The following is an 18323-nucleotide window of genomic DNA, read 5'->3' on the forward strand; positions in this document are numbered from 1 at the left end:
ACTCTCACTCCATATAAGCTCTCAGCTGACTAAAATTCAATGCTTTTATTGCTTTGCAGTATATAATAATTATACAGTATAATTGCACACAGGAAACAAAAACGCTTGTAGAGGCGGCAAGAAAGGCCGTGGTAGCCAATAAGCTTTGATTTTTGGTTTTCACGAAAAAAAGCACGCCGATTTGGCTATCACATTGACATATAGTGTGGACTATGCGATTCCTACATGAAAGCCTTCAAAAAGTGCCCGGTAGAATTAGACAAAGAGGGAACAAAGTAAAGGTCCTGGCTACTGGGTAAAAAAAGAGCTTGATCTCTTCCAGTCACTATCTCTTTTCTTCGACCGGTGTGTCATCGGTTATATTTTTCTATACCTGAGCGCAGTCCATACTATACGTCGATAGGCTACCACGTCGCTTCTCGCCGCGCGGCAAGCGTTTACGCATTGTGTAAAGGCTCCATGCAGGAGTGCAGGAGCCAAGAGTCGAAAGAGTAGCGTCAGTAAGAGCACGTGGTGCTACGATGCCATATATGTAAGAAGATATTCGACAGACGTATGAATGAAAGTAAGTAGTGCACTTGTTACTGCGTTTACTTCAGAGAACATGTTTGAATGCACACTTATCGCATTGATAACACGTACTGTTTTAGAATGGAAAATAACAGCAATAAAAGCGGGAAACCGCGTGAAACTGTGATATTGATTCTCAAAGAGAAGCAATTCGTGGTTGAAAAGCAAAAATTGATGGACAAATGTCAGTATTTTGCTGCGCTTTTGTCCGCGAACTTTCTGGAATATGAACAGACAAAACACGTTATCAACTATGACATTTCCCCGATTTTGTTGCAAGTGAGCAGATTTTAATTCTTGTCTGTGTTCACAGGAAAGAACTCGCTTTTCGAGCATACAAGACGTTTTTTTTTATTTTTTATGTAAAAGATTTGTTATACCCAAATTTTTCAAAAATGCATGTTTTTAATAGACAAATGTATATAGAAATTACACCGAGATTTATCGGCATATCATTTCATTATGAAATAAACACATAATAATTTTGTAGGATTTCATTGATTGGATTCATAATGACAAAATTACATTTACATCTGCAACAAGTTATGATTTTAAAGAGCTTGATTGTCTCTTGAGCCTGTTGGAATTAAGCGTTCTATTTACGGCAGATAAATTAAAAGAAGATATAACCGACAGGCTAACCGAGAGACACTTTATGTCACCAAAATATGCAATTCAAATTTGGTTATTGGCACAAGAATTAAATATTAACGTGTTACGAGATCTTTCTTTGGCTCTTTGCTTAGATCGTTTCGATCAACTGCCATTCAATTCAATTTGTGAGTTGTCGAAAGAACATTTTATGAAGTTAATTGGAAACATTAATGTAAGCGCTACAAAGTCTTATTTGTTTAATATTACACACGAGTGGATGAACCATCATCATGTGAGTATATTATATTAAAAAATAACGTTTAGAGTAATATAATAATTAGAACTAGACAGAATTATAAGCCTTGATCACCTCTAATTATATTTCAATTATAAAATGAATTTTCTATAACTTCGGGGATATATATATATATATATATGTATGTATATATCTCCCACACACCTATTATTTTGTTTTCTTATTATGCTATTATATTCTATTATACATTGATGCATTGCAATTCTACGAATAATAAAATCTCTTCTCTTTCGCAGGATTTTACAGTTCCTTTTAATATCATTGAGAATAAGAAAGCAAAAATGCTGTTACCTTGTATTATATCCTGTGAACATAATAATGGTGAACAATATATTCATTGCTGGGACGGTAATGATTTTTTTGAGCTAACCTCATTCGATTATCCTCCAGATATTATCGAACGTTGTTCCAAGACTGGTAAATCTCTTGAAGGAATGCAGATTACTGGCAAAGGTATGCACAGTCTGTTTCTTTATTTTATCTTATCTAAACCAGTTCTGTTTTATTTACTTATGTATTTATTGTTTATGTATATATTAATTATGTATTATTACTTACGTATTATTTTATGCAATCTTTTTTTTTAAGGATACGATTTGTATCTTTGTGGCGGAGAATATGGTATTGATTCAGGAATATTTAACAAAAATATATGGCGTTATTCTTTGATATCTAAGAAATGGATTCTTGAGACAGAGTAAATTAATATCTTATCGATTAGATAAATGATAAAGAATAAGTAGACAAATAATAGAATACACAGAATGTTGTCTGTTAAAATTGTTTACAAATATTTTAGGATGCCAGTTGAGAGAAAACATATGATTACTGTGTGTTTGAAAAACAAATTGCTGCTTGTAGGCGGTGTGGGACGGAATAAACGAAAACTGAAGACTTTTGATATCTATGATATTTATACAGGTAATTTTAATAGTGCAACTATACAATGTGCATTTCATTAATATTATAGGTATGCAGAGCATACATGTAACGATGTACCTAAGTATATACGTATATAACCGTATGTTACGCCCAAATATTGAAATCGCTCAGTGAGTGAAAGAAACATCCACAACGCGTTGTGGACGGTGATGATCGTCTAAATACCTAAATGGAGATATTATAAAAAATTCTATGATCAATACTTGTCCTTATTTCGACTAAATTTTAATTTCAAGTTTTTAGAAATAAGCTTGGAGTTAGATTAGGTTTTTTATGAGGAAGGGCTCCGCCTATATATGTATTTTCAAGTAAAAGAAAACGTTTGCGTAAAAAGTTAAAGGATACTTTTTATCTTTAATAATTTTATTTTTATCACATCGCGTCATAGTTGCTCAATAAGCGTCCACAACATGTTGTAGCATTTTCACATTGCCAGAACGCGTTTTGGTCGATTATCAAAAGACCACACACCGGAAAAATATCTCATTTCGGTATTTGGACGATCAGCACCGTTTACGACACGTTGTAAATGTTTTTTTCGCTAACCGAACGATGTTTGGGCATAATATTTATATATATAATAATTTTTAACAGAGATTAGTATACAGTTCGTAAGAATATCGGAACAGCCGATTATCTAGAAAATATTGATTTATTAGAAAAGTTTTAAACAAAAATAGTAAAGTTTAAAAAGATCCATTAGCTGATGATATATGTACACGGAAAAAATGACGTTGTATTAACAGCATTATTTTTTTGTATCAACAGCATTATTTTCTGTATCAATAGCATCAGTGTAATTGAGATAAAATTTATTGATGCAACATCAATATTAACAAACAAAAAAACATCAGATAATTGTTTTAATAATTTAAATATTCGGTTCATTAATATCCAATTGAATTAACTATTTATGCTTATGGCAGCCCGTGACGTCGACGTTTAATTAAAACAACTTTATTTTTTCCCGTGTATTTGAGCTTTGGACTATCTTGAATAGCCCCGTCAAAATAAACCTAAATATTTTAAATTGAAATATTTACTTTTATTGCATATTTAGCCGAGAAATTTTCAAAACACTGGTAACAAATTTTTTTCAAATAAGAACTTTCAAGTTATAAATCCTCAAAATTTAAGTATTGTCAGCATTAGCATTACCCAAAATGTACCACATGGAGGTTTCCCAGTTGGATTTATAGTATAAATTTTATACCTCTTCTTGTGTATGTGCGTGTGTGTGTACACGTGTTTGTATGCGCGCTTTCACTTGTGTTTGTAAATAGTTATAGATGCGTCTATGTATCATATTTTATTAAATGTTCAAATTGATATTCTTCTGCTACTTGGCATTGAAGAGTAAGGTGTAATGGAACCTACAAACATAAATGATTAAAAAAAAATTGTATTAAATGTTTCAAATTTTATTGCACTACTAATTTTGAGAAATGTTTTAAATACACTTACGTTCGCTTGAAACGAAGTGAAATAGGACATCAATTTGAACATTTAATATAATAATGTGCATTCATAACCATCTACAAACACAGGTTAGGTCACCGTGCCACTACGTGATGGTATACCTTTGGTAATACCGGCTGTAATTTAACTTTGAAGGACTCATATCTCGAAAAGTTCTCTTGGAAAAAAAGTTTTATGTGGTAATTATGCATAATAGCGACGTCCTCTCCGATGACCTTGACCTTGACATATGTTGTGAAGGTCACCCTACTGAGTGACCTTCAAAAGGTTTTAGCCGTCGGTCATTGTTTATTAAAAAGTTATAAACAAAAAAAGTTTGAAAAATATAGCAGCTATTTTGAGTTTTGGAAGGCATAAACGACTAATATAAACGTCTTTTTTTTAAAGCAGAGAATACTTTATTTCGCGAGAAAGTCGCTGCTTTACCAAAACACAACATTTAAAGCAGTAAATTGTTGATAAATTGAAGTCTTTTTGTTAAAGCAGAGAATACTTTATTTTGCGAAGAAGTCGCTGCTTTACCAAAACACAACATTTAAAGCAGTAAATTGTTGATAAATTGAAGTCTTTTTGTTAAAGCAGAGAATACTTTATTTTGCGAAAAAGTCGCTGCTTTACCAAAACACAACATTTAAAGCAGTAAATCGTTGATCACTAACCTATATATGCACCTATATATGCTATATTTTCCAAACTTTTTTGTTAATAACTTTTTAACGAATAGCGAGCGACGACTAAAACCTTCTAAAGGTCACTCTGGGTCATGACTTTGACAACATATATCAAGGTCATTGAAATCGGTTTCAATTCACTGCATTAACAAAAAGACTTCAATTTATCAACAATTTACTGCTTTAAATGTTGTATTTTGGTAAAGCAGCGACTTTCTCGCGAAATAAAGTATTCTCTGCTTTAAAAAAAAGACGTTTATATTAGTCGTTTATGCCTTCCAAAACTCAAAATAGCTGCTATATTTTTCAAACTTTTTTTGTTTATAATTTTTTAATAAACAATGACCGACGGCTAAAACCTTTTGAAGGTCACTCAGTAGGGTGACCTTCACAACATATGTCAAGGTCAAGGTCATCGGAGAGGACGTCGCTATTATGCATAATTACCGTTTTATGTTAACGGCGGTTTTCCAGATTGTTTAAACAAGGGTTTTCAAGGTTATTTAAAGTCCAAATAAATATCACCAGCTAGTAGGTTCTTTAAGGACGTTCACCGGCAAAATCGTTTTCTTAGAAATTTTCTTAAACTTTCAGTATATGTTTAATTAAACGCGTTTTATACGTAGGCGTTTTATTCAATGCCCCTTGCGGTACTAAAATTTGAGATATTCAGCTTCAATGTTCCGATTTTTAACACGGGATCCCTATGTTGAGCTCTCTCGACACGGACATTTTAATGAATAATAAGTACAGTTTTCTTATTTTTTTGAAAAAATGGTATAAGATGCCTCATATTATTAGTAACGTGTGACAATAAAGTTCGATATAGCAAGCGGTATTTATTTTTGAGAAATAGTCGTCTAAAGAACACTATCGGACATAATTTTCGTCTGCTCGGAGGCAGGGAGAGGGAGAGATCACTGCGAGACTTGGCAACGTTGCTACCGCTGCGACATATAGGTTAAGTAGAGAACGTCAAGATCTTATGGGCAACGTTATTTAAATCAAGTTATTTAATCTTTTTTCTTTATGATTCATTATTATTTACTTTTAGAATGCTCAATAAACAAGTAGAACGTACTCATTTATGATTGGTATTGGAGAAATGGAAACGGAACAAAAATTTGCCAGATCGAGTAAAGCTGCGCGGCTAGAGTTTCAGACTTTTGCGCACGGAAGTAGTTGTCAACCATATCATTACTCCGTGTGTCTGAGTTGAGCACAACTGCCACCGGAGAACGTCCTTAAATAACCCTATTATTTTTGCTTGAAACATTTTTCTAATAAACCAATACTTTCTGATATACAAAAATAGTTCCGGAACTTTTGGTATGCTATGTACATTTTTTATACATATCAAGTCATAGGATTGCTTCTCATTATTATCTTTTATAAATTTAATGCTAATTCTTGAAATTATCCTTAAAATTATCTTTTATCGGTTACAAAAATTTTATTATATTTTTGCTTTCGTATTTGTACAATGCATAGGTGAGTGGTTGTCGTCAAGTGCAGAGATTCCTTTTACTGTGGAGTTTACCAATGTTTCTGAACATATCATTTTGAGTGATACGTTAATTGTATATCAATTTCTGCCTCATATTTATTATTATTTTCCTGATAAGAATGTATGGAAATACAGACCCGACCCTCATCCTTTTTATTCAAGTTTTGTACCATCTGTCGATGTGCCAATTCTGACGCTTCAAATTATGCTATACATTGGTAAATATTACAATTTTTCCACTAAGTTGAAGAAAATTTAGAGTTCACATTAGTATGTTTTGCAGATGTTATTGACCAAGAGGAGATGGCTTTAAAAACGATCACAGATACATGCAACGTGAAAGGTTGTAATCGTATAATGCAAACTTTACTTTGCTCAAAATATGCAAGATACGAGAGATACGAAGAGATAATAGACCCAGAACTTCGTTACTGCTTATTTTGTAAAATATATGGATATTCCTTCGTTGAATCTCCACCCTTTTGCGAATGTAAGTGTCTTGGCGAACCAATTCATCCACGATTATGTGTAGATCACGCAATACGCGACTCAGATACATTACATTTGCACAGTATTCCTATTAGAGATCCACGAAAATTCCGTTCCTTGATCTCAACCAAAAACTCAGGCAGAAGATTTTTTAATCTACTTAATCCAGCTCACTTGCATGCAACGAATTTGGATCATATTTGATTTATATATAACTTACTGATTAAATATTTAATTGATTAAATCGATATATTTGTGAGAGAGAAAGAGGAAAGAAGAGATCAATCTAAATAAAAATCCAGAACCATTGCAAAGAAAGGAGAATATATCTATATATTCCAATAAATATGTTGATCGACTTTATTTTTATTTACCTGATATTCTATTGATTGTCATATTCAAATTATTACGAATACCAAATGATAAACTTAATAATTGTGTAAGCCTAAGCATCACTATAAGTAAATGCTTTCTGTATGTATGCAATTGTTATATATATAAGATAAAAAGACTCCACGCGATTCTTATGAGGAAAACGTTGCCGCTCAATTTAGCAGAATTCAAGGGGTCAAGATTTGGTTCTCTCCTTTTGTAAGATCGAGTGCGCTGCAGCAGGCGCGAAGATCCGGGGATATACTCGTAAAATTCGTGAGTATTCTTGAGTCGTCGCGTCCCGGTAATAAATAAATCAAAGGCAAAGATCAGTTGTTTTGGCCCATTAGTCTAAATAAGGAGTCTCAGCTGATTTCGAGATTGCGTCGACAACTAACTTTATACCGACGTTAGAAAAAGTTGTCTCCCAAAACTAGGTTCTTTGTGCTTTCTCTCGGAGTCTAATACGCCGCAATTTGAAAGAAAACGCTTCCATAATTCAGCGTTAACGTAATCATTGAAAAGTTACTTTTTTTAAAAAGAAGGTAAAACGAAGTCGCTAATTGCACGCGTCGATATGAAAAACTGTTATAGATTAAAGAACTGTTGTGCGTGTGCGTGTACAAAACTATTTTAATAATATATCCAATCAAAAATATAAAATAATTATGCATTACGACATAAATGGTATTGATCTCCGTACATAGAAAAAAAGAATATTCTTGATTGGAAAATATCTTTAGTTTTAACATAAAGGTCTGGAAATGAGATTATATTGCAATGAAGAAAACTTGGTTGAATAAAGTCATTTATCATCAATATTCCTCACTCTTCTACTGCGTTAACTGCAAACTTAAGCTACTGGTTACGTTAATCATTCAATATAAATTTTCGAATAAACTTTATTTTATTTATATAGAAAAGGACCCAAAATGTATGCCCGCTGTTAACGAGATAGCAGATAGCAGCTTTTGTTTAGTCTTGATTGCGTTTGCAATCAACACGCGTCCAAACATTGATTGCCAAAGAGGCTTTATCGATACAGCTCCGAGAACTGCTCAAGTTTCATTATTATATTTATAATATATATAAGAATTTAGTAAAATTTGAAAGTCAAAAATTGTTTGTCTCCTAGCTTATTAGGCACTCCAAGTTACATTATGTAAAAGTTAGATTTTTACATCAAAGACTTTGCCACAGAAAATGTGGCTTGCCTACTTCTGTTTTCCCGAATTTGGGTAGCGAAATTGTGGTTAGTAAATCCGACGCCGAGAATCTTCGCCGCTCACGAAAATTCTCTTTCCATCGCCGCCGTTCGAGAGTCTTCGTTCACGACTCGCGTCACGTTCCGTCGCTCGCAGAATCGTGATTTTGCTCTGTTGCTCGTGGAAGAAAATAGCGACTGTACAGAACTGACGTAAAGAACTCGTGAATTAGAAACAAATTTCAAAATCCAGACTTACAACATACATTACTCTGACTTTCTTTCGATTTCTCTCGCGCTCGCGTACAGACACATTTATGATGATTTCGAATTTCTGTCTTCTTTTGTGTTTGACTAAATGAGTTGAAAACATATTTTATCTAACGACGACGTCCAAGTTTTTAAATCATCTTTCTTTATTTTATTTATCGATTTAAATATCAAACTGAAAAAGGACGTAAATGTGTGACTTATTTTTTTTTTACATTATGTGTTTAATCACAAAAGTGCCTACTAAATAAAATATTTAATTGATAAAGCACAAATAGAGTCAATATCCATAACATAATCCGCTGAACTTGAAGTGCTCGGTCTGTGTAGAAACGTGATGTGATTAAAAGTAAAAAGGACTCTCTAAATCTGAATCAGTGAATAGTACTATGAATCAGTGAATAGTCAATAATATCAGTGTAAAGTATGCCACTGATTCATGAAAAGTAGCATACTTTACACTGATATCAGGTATTATTCACTGATTCAGATTTAGAGAGGAGAGAGTAATTATTTTTAAAATGTCACAGTTGTAAAATATACTTGTGCAGAAAAGTCAATATTTAACTATTTGGATACCATTACATTATACTATATAAACTAAACGAATAATTACTCATCAAGTACTCCTGTATTTTCTGCCGTTTCTTTAAATGACTGAACGGGTAAACTAGATGGTACTTGTTCTTGACTTTGACGCAGAGGAATATATTTTCCCGTAGAAAGATCATAATATAAGCCGTTAAAGTTAAGGTGCTTGGTCTGCATTAAAATACGGTGCAATTAGAAATGGAATTATTTAAATTAATGTTATAAATCATTTTTTTGCAAATGAGTGAATATTTAAATTTTAAGATATTGTTATATTGTATGATATAAACAATACGACTAATTACTTATCAAGTGCGCCTGTTTTTTCTATCGCTTCTTTAAGTGATTGTATGGGCAAATCAGATGTATCTTGACTTTGACCTTCTGCAGAAAAATCTATTATCCGCTAAACTTGAACTGCTTGGTCTGCATAGAAAAGTGGTGTGATTAAAATTAAAAAAAGAATAATAATTATTAAAATTCTACAAATGTACATATTACTTAATGCTATTATGTACTTATTGACGGTGAACCGTAATGGAGTGAAGTTTTGTAAGTGAGAGTGAGTAGAAGAAAGAAAAAGAAAGAGATAGGGAGAGAATGTTTTACACCTCGAATTTGTGTAATGCTAATGTCAATCAATTAATGTCTAGACTGAATTTGTGATTATAATAGATAAGTGACCGATATGATATCAATCAAATTAGGGAGCAACTCTATTTTAATGTATTATATATATAATGTATTATATTATATATAAGCATCAAAATTACATCAATTTAAAAAGACCAAAACCCATAGTCGAAAAGTCTTGATGACTAATCTGACCAAAAAGCCAATGGTCGATTTGTCATGACAATGTCAAATAATTACTCATCACATGTCCTTGTTTTCTTTCTCAATTGTTCATATGTTTGAGGATCCAAATCAACTGTTTCCTGACTTTGACGTTTCGCAGTAGAATCCATATAATACGCTAAACTTGAAGTGGTTGATCTGCATTGAAATACGGTGCAATTAGAAATAAAATTATTTAAATATTAACGTTATAATTAAATTATTCTTTTGCAAAAGAGTAAGAATTAATTTAAATATCAAGACATTATTATATTTGTGATATAAGAAAATCGAATAATTATTCATTAAGTGCGCTTGTTTTTTCTGTCGTTTCTTTAATAAATGACTGAACGAGCAAATAATAATAATTTTTTGATTGTGTACTTACTTATCTCGACTCTGGATTCTTGTGGAATGTCTTCTTAAATGACTTCGTAAATTTCCAACATTTGTTAAGAAGGATATTGTTTCGCTGCAATTATTGCATTTAGCCTTATATCCCGGTAACTCCGAGTAATATTGTTTTAAGTCATCAGGTAGTGAGCGAATGCCATTATCGAGAAATATTCCATGTCTACTTAAGTGCATTCTCATTACGTATGTGTAGTTTCCTGGAGAAAATATTTTAATTTCTCTTTTACAGGTCGTGCACTTTAGCAGTGTAGGTTTTAATTCCTCGAAATAATTCCACAACTTGCTGCGTTTCGTTGTCGGTGTCGTCCTGTAATACAGATTGTCTGATATTAAATGTGCTACAGTGATTGCCTCAATAACAAGCGTTTGTAGAATTTCTCACAAAGATCAGAAAGAAGCATGGTTTTTACTTATTAGAATGTATGTTTATACGGATATATAGTTAAAATTTGCATAATTATCAGATTATACGTACAGATCTTTAAACATATTTTTTTTTTAAAAAAAAGGTAAAAAAACGCAGCAAATGTACATGCACATTTATGATCAAAATTACGAATAAATATTATATGGATGCCCCGATAAAAACTATTATTCACTCAATTTTCTTTAGCTACTGATTGTTTTATTATTACATTTATTTTATGATCTTTAGTATTTTAATAATTTTTTGATTGTGTACTTACTCATCTCGACTCTGGGTAATTGTGGAATGCCTTCTTAAATGATTTCGTAAATTTCCAACATTTGTTAAGAAAGATACTGTTTCGCCGCAATTATTAACTTTTGCCTTATATCCCGGTAATTCCGAGTAACATTGCCTTAAGTTGTCAGGTAGTGTATGAATGTCATTATCAAGAGATATTCCATGTACATTTAATATGTGTGCTCTCATTCTTTTTGTGCGTATTGTTGGATTAGGTGTTTTAATTTCTTTTTTACAGGTCATGCACTTTAGCAGTGTAGGTTTTAATTCCTCGAAATAATTCCACAACTTGCTGTGTTTTCTTCTCGGTGCCATTATAATTGTCCTGTAATACAAATTGTCTGATATTAAATGTGGTACAGTAATTGCCTCAACAAGCGTTAGTAGAATTTTTCACAAAGGTCATAAAGACACATTTAATTTATTAGAATGTAATGTTTATACGAATATATATGTAGTTAAAATTTGCATAATTATCAGATCGCGTACAGATCTTCAAACATATTTAAAAAAATAAGAAGTAAAAAACGCACCAGATGTACATACACATTTATGATCAAAACTGTATATAAATATTATATGGATGCCCCGATAAAAACTCTTATTCGCTCAATTTTCTTTATTTGTGTTGATTGTTTTGTCATTACATTTATTTTATAATTTTTGGTATTTTAATAATTTTTTGATTGTGTACTTACTCATCTGGACTCTGGATACTTGTGAAATGTCTTCTTAAATGTGTTCGTAAATGTTCCATACTTGATAAGAAAGACAATGTTCTGTTACAATCTTTACATTTTGCCTTATATCCCGATAACTCCGAGTAATATTGCCTCAAGTCGTCAGGTAGTGTGAAAGTGTCATTATTAAGAAATATTCCATGTTTAATTGCTAAGTGTGCTCTGAATATTGTTGTACAGCTTTTTGGATCAGGTATCTTAATTTTTTTTTTTTACAGGTCGTGCACTTTACCAGAGAAGGATTCAATTCCTTAAAATAATTCCACAACTTTCTGTGTCTTCTTCTCGGTGCCATTATAATTGTCCTGTAATACAGATTGTCCGATATTAAATGTGGTACGGCGATTGCATCAACAAGCGTTTGTAGAATTTCTCACAAAGGTCATAAAAAGACATGGTTTAATTTATTAGAATTTATGTTTATACCGCGGATATAATATAGTTACAATTTACATAATTATCAGATCGCGTACAGATCTCCAAACATATCTTTTTCAAATAAAGGTAAAAAGTGCACTAAGTGTACGTGCACATTTATTATTAAAATTGCAAATAAATATTATATGGATGATAAAAACATTTTTATTCGCACAGTTTTTTTTAGCTATTGATTGATTTATCAGTATATTTTATATAGTCTTTACTATTTTAATAATGTTTTAAATGTGTACTTACTTATTTCGACTTCTTGCGGAATGTTTTCTTAAATGTTGTCGTTAATTTCCACAACCTAGTAAGAAAGACACTGCTTTATCACAATTATTTTGGATGAAGTATCTTAATTTCTTTTTTACAGGTCGTGCATTTTTCCAGCGAAGGTTTAAATTTCTCGAAATAATTCCAAAACTTGCTGCGTTTCTTTCTTGGTACCAACTGTTCTGTAATACAGATTGTCTGATACTGAATGTAATACAGTGATCGCCACAACAATAAGCGTTTGTAAAATTTGTCACAACGGACAAAAAGAGGCCTTTATTTATTAGGATGTATGTTTATATATAAGGATATATAATTTAAATTCATCTATATAATTACCAGAAAGTACATGTGTATAAAACTTATATTTTTCAAAAAAAGTGTAAAAACGCACCAAATGTACATGCTCTATACAAAATCTTTATTAAAGAAAGAAAATTTTGATCTAATTTAGTTTTATAATGCCATTTGTTCTTTTTTACCACAAAAACACTAATATCAAACGGTTTACATCAAGTAAATATGGTAAATGAGTAACATCTGGTTTTTTTAATAATGTTTTTTTATTATACTTGTGCACCTGTTTTTTTTTAGAACAGCGATACACAATCTGTTCCGGTTTTTAAAATTTTTTATTATTTAGATTCACACATAGAAAACACTCGGTGCCAAGTGTTTTGTATCATGTCCACTTGGCCTTTCTGTTGTCATTGTTTTTGTAGTAAGAAATGTTAGTAGAATTATACGACCAAATTAGATCAAAATTATTTTCAATAAAGACTTTATATAAAGCACGTACACTACGCGCGGTTTTTTTTTTTTTACCTTTTTTGAAATTGGTATATGTTCTCTAAAGAAAAATTATATATAGGTAGGTATACATCAGAAGTTACACACAATTTATGTATGTGTATAAAGAGTTTCTATATCCGAATATGTGTATCCTATTCCATGGCCTGTGTATTTAAATATTCATGACCAGTATACCTCGTAAGTATACCCCACACAGCACAGGATATCCTGAGGGACATTTGTGCATCCGCTGGATATCCACCGAATATTGAATATCCACTGGATATCCACCGTTATTGAGATATCCCAAATGTCTGTAGGACGTCCCTCAGATAAAGTGTGCTGTGTGGGACAGAGATTCAAGTGAGATAAGTGTGTATTCCACTTGTATATCCGGACATCTGTATACAGAGTTCAATATTCAAAATGGTCTGGCAGTTGTTTGTACACTTCTAGTATATAAGAATAATAGCGAGGATGGAGACCAACGTCATATTACTTTTTTGAAATTGGTATATGCTGAGTTTTGTGTTAGTCATTATATTTGCAATGTATAAGTTTTTATGAAACCTACTAAAGTTGTTCGTATTTATATATTTATCACTTTAATTTAAAAATCTATTCTATGGAACAAGGTACATTGAGTATTTCAATACGCATTCACATTTTGTATAAATGTTGTTTTTAGCCAACCTATCTGCTTGGCATTTTTAAATAAAAGTTATCCTTATTTCCCACAAGCATTAACCTTTTCGCTCCTAATGTTGCTGTAGCCGGCATCCATGTGACGTTCATAGATACTAGCGCCGGCTATAGCCGGCATTGTAGTATTGGTACTAACTTTGCTAGTAGCGTATTAAATACAAATTTTAAAATAATAATAAAATATAATTTTAAAATATAATTTTGTACTTATAAAGATCTCGTTTTACTTTTATGCTTGAAAAATTATATATCTTTAATGCAACGAGTTAAAACAATGGAGTCATAGCACTTCTTCGCTTCAAGGCGAACGCTGGCGGCCTATGCTGCCGTACCTCATAATCGCTATTCGGCCAATGCCACCATAGCAAAAAGGTTAAATACTTTGAAATAAAGTGTCGCCCTAGATGTGTGTTAAAATTAAAACTCCTGGACCCGTGTGTAGTTTGATTTTAGATATGATCGCAATTATCAGCCTTTTGATTTTCCCATGAATTCTTGTTAGTGGTTTTTTTGCTTTAAAATTTTAATTGTACATGAAATCGAATATACGAATAAAAACTCAATATGCATAGGCAGACAAGTGAATATCCAGCATACACATATGATTACCGTCTTAAGTTTCAGCGTGTAAATCTTGTTTACACCGAGCATTTGATACGCATACCAAGTATTATATTAGGGCTAAATCCATTAGTATGATCGATGTAAACGACGGAGTATCAGAATGGTATACGATACTCTAGAACAGCCTGTATCAGACTAAGTTGATACACGCATCAAATGCATTCTTAATGACCTAGTATGGCCTAGTTTACACCGATCACTTGATAAGCGTATTAAATAGTAAATAACTAGTAAATAAGTCTGATTATTGGCTGATCAGTTCAAATATACTATTTGATACGCGTATCAAGAGATCGGTGTAAACTAGGCCTATATACCGATCTCTTGATACGAGTATCAAATAGTATATTTGAGCTGATCAGCCAATAATCAAACTAATTTACCAGTTATTTACTATTTAATACGCGTATCAAGTGATCGGTGTAAACTAGGCCAATGTGCTGTCTGATTGGTTTGATACATACAAGTTGAAACCATTGTATACGTAATCAAAATTGAAAAACGTCTTGAAAAAATCACTAATATGATTTAACACGGTTGATGTAAACAGAAACGTATCTATAAACGCTTAGTCCGCACCAACTTGATACTCGTATCGAGAGTTTCTACGGTGTAAACTAAGCCATAGAACTATATACAACACTGGAATGTGAACTCCCATGCTAGCGTCCGGGTCACGAGAAGATAAAGACGGATTGCTTTGCGACCGTTCTCTCCCTGTTTAGCAGACTTTTGATTGGTTAATGGTATTCAATTGTTGTCGTAAAGTACAGCAGGGGTGCGTTCAAATTACGCCTAGGCACATCTATAGGTAACTCTAACACAGAGCTGCGTTCAGAACCTGGGTAACTCTAAGCTATAGTTACGTACACTATAGCATTAGAGTTACCTAAGTGCGCCTAAACGTAATTCCTGAACGCACTCTAGTATAAGTACATACAGTATAGTGACACTGAGCGTCGGCACCTTTGATGTAGTGGGTCCCAAGTCACGGAGTCGCCGCCATCTTTTAGGCTGTACGAACGGTTAAGAGAGAAAGAGAAAGAAGTATCTTTCTCTTTGTCATACATACAGGCCGCCATATTCCTGGTAAGATAAAATTTATTACCACCAAAAAAGTTCAGTCTCTCTACTGTGTGTACTTATACTGCGATTCTAAGGGGCTGCGCACAATAAAAAGAATAGGGAACAGTTCAATATTAATATATGAAATTCATTAACATATGTAATTCATTAACACAGAATAGACAAACAAATAAATAGCGTTAAGAAACAGTAATAACATTTTATTCTATATTTTGCATGCCATGTGAACATGCATTGTTAATATTAAATTGTTCCTTATTTCCTATTCCCTGTTCTCTGTTCCCTGTTCTCTGTACCCTATTCCTTTCATTGTGTGCAGCCCCTAATGCTATATAGGTTGAATTACTGAACGCAGCTCAACAAAAGAAAACGGTTGGCCGCAATTCTCCTTTTCGCCCATCCCCTTTCCTTCTCGAGTAGAGTGAGTCGAGTTCTGGGTAGCGATCATGTAACTTTTTCCTTAGAGCGGAAACGTGAAAAGTAAAAAGTTTCATGTAACTATCTCTTTCTATTGGCGTTGAATAGAAAGAGATAAACTTTTTACTTTTCACGTTTCCGTCTTAGAGCAAAAGATACATTATCGATCCCCAGATTCTAGTTTAGTACATACTTAGTTCTCTGCGTGTAAACTATACCAGTGCTACCATTTCAAAAAAATTTTAACATTTGGTAGCCATGTTTATTCTTAAATATGAGCTACTAGAGTATAAAAAATAAAAAAAAATGTTTTATTAAAAGTTTAGTTTACTATATATAATTAATTTTTAATTATATTATTGTATAAATGGCTCACGGAAGATTGAGCGATTATTCAAAAAATGTCAGTTATTGCTTATTTCAATTAACATTCATAGAACCAATGCGATGCAATCAATGTTTTACACTATTAAAGGATTACAGGACTCTGACAGAAGTAAAAATTAGGAAAAATTTGGGTCGCGAATTGTAAAAAGTTATAAATTAATAGAAGTATGAAATTGTTGTTACATATGTTTATCAAGTACATTTAATATGCATAATATTTTGGTATAAAAAATTGTATTTTATAGTGAGTATTAACATCATTGTGTCCGATTTTTAGAATAACATTTTCTTAAATTGTAACGATAACTTGAGAACGTTATTCGGTTAATTTCATATTTGACACAAATGTTTACCATAATTGTCTACAAATCAGTTCACAGAGGCTTTTCGCAAATTTTATAACCATTAGTTATTTATTTATTTTATAAGTTCGAATTTTTTAGTACTATTGTGTATTAAGAGTAACTGTAAAAAATTTCATGCAAATCGGTTTACTAGTTTCCGAGATATTTCTGGTACCGATTTTTAAAACACTGTTTCGAGAAAATTGCGTTTAAAGTTTTACGTGACAATGACATTAATAGCGTTTTTCATTGGCAGAACTAGTGCATATTAAAGCCGTTGCACACTGATTTAATCTTTAATATTTAAAGTAAAATGCAAATATTTTGATTGATAAAATAGCCAATATATATTTTACCAAACAGTACAGTAAAGAATATTGAGACTTTCGTGACTTAACCCGTTTATATTAAACATACACTTTACGTTGATTTGTGTACGACGGCTTTAATGTGCACTGATGAGTGCGCATCAGTTCTGCCAAAGGAAAACGCTATAATAATAGCTGCATGCTGTGGATAAATTGTTAAATAGAATTATTTTTTATCTTACGCAGCATCGTTGATGCCTGGGCAATAGAATACTTCTTCCTTTAACGAGCAGCCTTTTCGTTATCCCTTTTTTACTCTTTGCGCTTTGTTCATACGTCTTTCGACGAACTCTGCGCGAAACGTTTCCAGATTATGTTTATAGAAACTTTTTTCTCCACATTCAATTTCTTATAAGACCCTGTAGTTTTATTGACCTGACCAGCGACACCCTGGCATATCAAAATAATTTTTAAATTTATTGTTACTATTGGAAAGAAAAACATAATGTTATATAGAATAAATTGCATAATGTTAAAAGCAAAGCGAATAATTACTCATTAAAAACGCTTTTTTATTCTCTTGATTGTTTAAGCGATGCCTACGTACGGTTTTTCTTGAATACAGATAATTTCCGACTCTAATGCTATGACACAATGGAATCGAAATCCGTAAAAGGGAGACCATTGATTTTCAAGAACTCGAAACATATCTGTAAATTCGAATACGGCTCGATTAAAAATAAAACATGCATTATTAGACGTTTTAATTACGCTAAAATTTAAACTGTTATAGTCGTGTATATTGTTAACGAATAACAATATTTTTGATGTGTGCTTAAAAAGTAGGCAAATTAAATTGTTTAAAATATTGCAGTTATAAATTATCTTTGAAAAAAGTAAATATTTGAATATTAGATAGGATATCATTTTATTGTATGATATAAGCAAAACGTATAATTACTCATCAAGTACGACTGTCGATTACTATTATTATTTTTGTTTAAATGAGTGAACAGGCAAACATGGTATTTTTGACTTTGACGTTCTGCGGAAGAATCGACACTATAATCCGCTAAAGTTGAAGTACTTGATCTGCATAAAAATGTGATGTGATTAAAAGTAAAAAAGTACGATAATAAAAATGTTTATATTTGTACGTTATATTCATGTAACTCTCTTGGTTTCAGAAACATCGCTCAATCGATCAAAGTTCGAGCCAATTCAATGCAAGACATTAATAATATAGAAAGATTTTGTGAGAA

The 18323-nt window shown here is 32.1% G+C and overlaps 1 protein-coding gene and 1 long non-coding RNA gene across 3 annotated transcripts; one reads left to right on the forward strand and one right to left on the reverse strand.

The window, feature by feature from the left end:
• Positions 1 to 3: 3 nt before the first annotated feature.
• LOC139817553 (uncharacterized) lies at positions 4 to 7009 on the forward strand. Its single transcript, XM_071785750.1, has 7 exons — positions 4 to 565; positions 651 to 849; positions 1061 to 1456; positions 1717 to 1933; positions 2069 to 2177; positions 2280 to 2401; positions 6064 to 7009. Exons 2-7 carry the CDS (start codon positions 652 to 654, stop codon positions 6336 to 6338), a joined length of 1317 nt encoding a protein of 438 aa, XP_071641851.1. The 5' UTR covers positions 4 to 565; position 651; the 3' UTR covers positions 6339 to 7009.
• Positions 7010 to 10225: 3216 nt separating this feature from the next.
• On the reverse strand, positions 10226 to 15166 carry LOC139818029 (uncharacterized). 2 transcript variants are annotated; one of them, XR_011733368.1, is made up of 5 exons: positions 14984 to 15166; positions 12378 to 12580; positions 11661 to 12007; positions 10943 to 11287; positions 10226 to 10563 (listed from the first exon to the last, which is right to left on the reverse strand). It is a non-coding gene; the product is annotated as an uncharacterized lncRNA (long non-coding RNA). The 2 variants fall into 2 exon arrangements; XR_011733369.1 differs by lacking the exon at positions 14984 to 15166 and adding an exon at positions 14505 to 14855.
• Positions 15167 to 18323: the final 3157 nt, after the last annotated feature.

Source organism: Temnothorax longispinosus, chromosome 8, assembly GCF_030848805.1.
Source record: "Temnothorax longispinosus isolate EJ_2023e chromosome 8, Tlon_JGU_v1, whole genome shotgun sequence".
NCBI classification, from domain to species: domain Eukaryota; kingdom Metazoa; phylum Arthropoda; class Insecta; order Hymenoptera; family Formicidae; genus Temnothorax; species Temnothorax longispinosus.

What these genes read in the sequence shown, in the direction of transcription:
- LOC139817553 (XM_071785750.1), top strand. Translation starts at nt 652, where the DNA reads ATGGAAAATAACAGCAATAAAAGCGGGAAACCGCGTGAAACTGTGATA. An exon ending in AGTGGATGAACCATCATCAT is followed by an intron (nt 1,457 to 1,716) that starts GTGAGTATATTA and finishes TCTCTTTCGCAG; the next exon opens with GATTTTACAGTTCCTTTTAA. An exon ending in AAATGGATTCTTGAGACAGA is followed by an intron (nt 2,178 to 2,279) that starts GTAAATTAATAT and finishes CAAATATTTTAG; the next exon opens with GATGCCAGTTGAGAGAAAAC.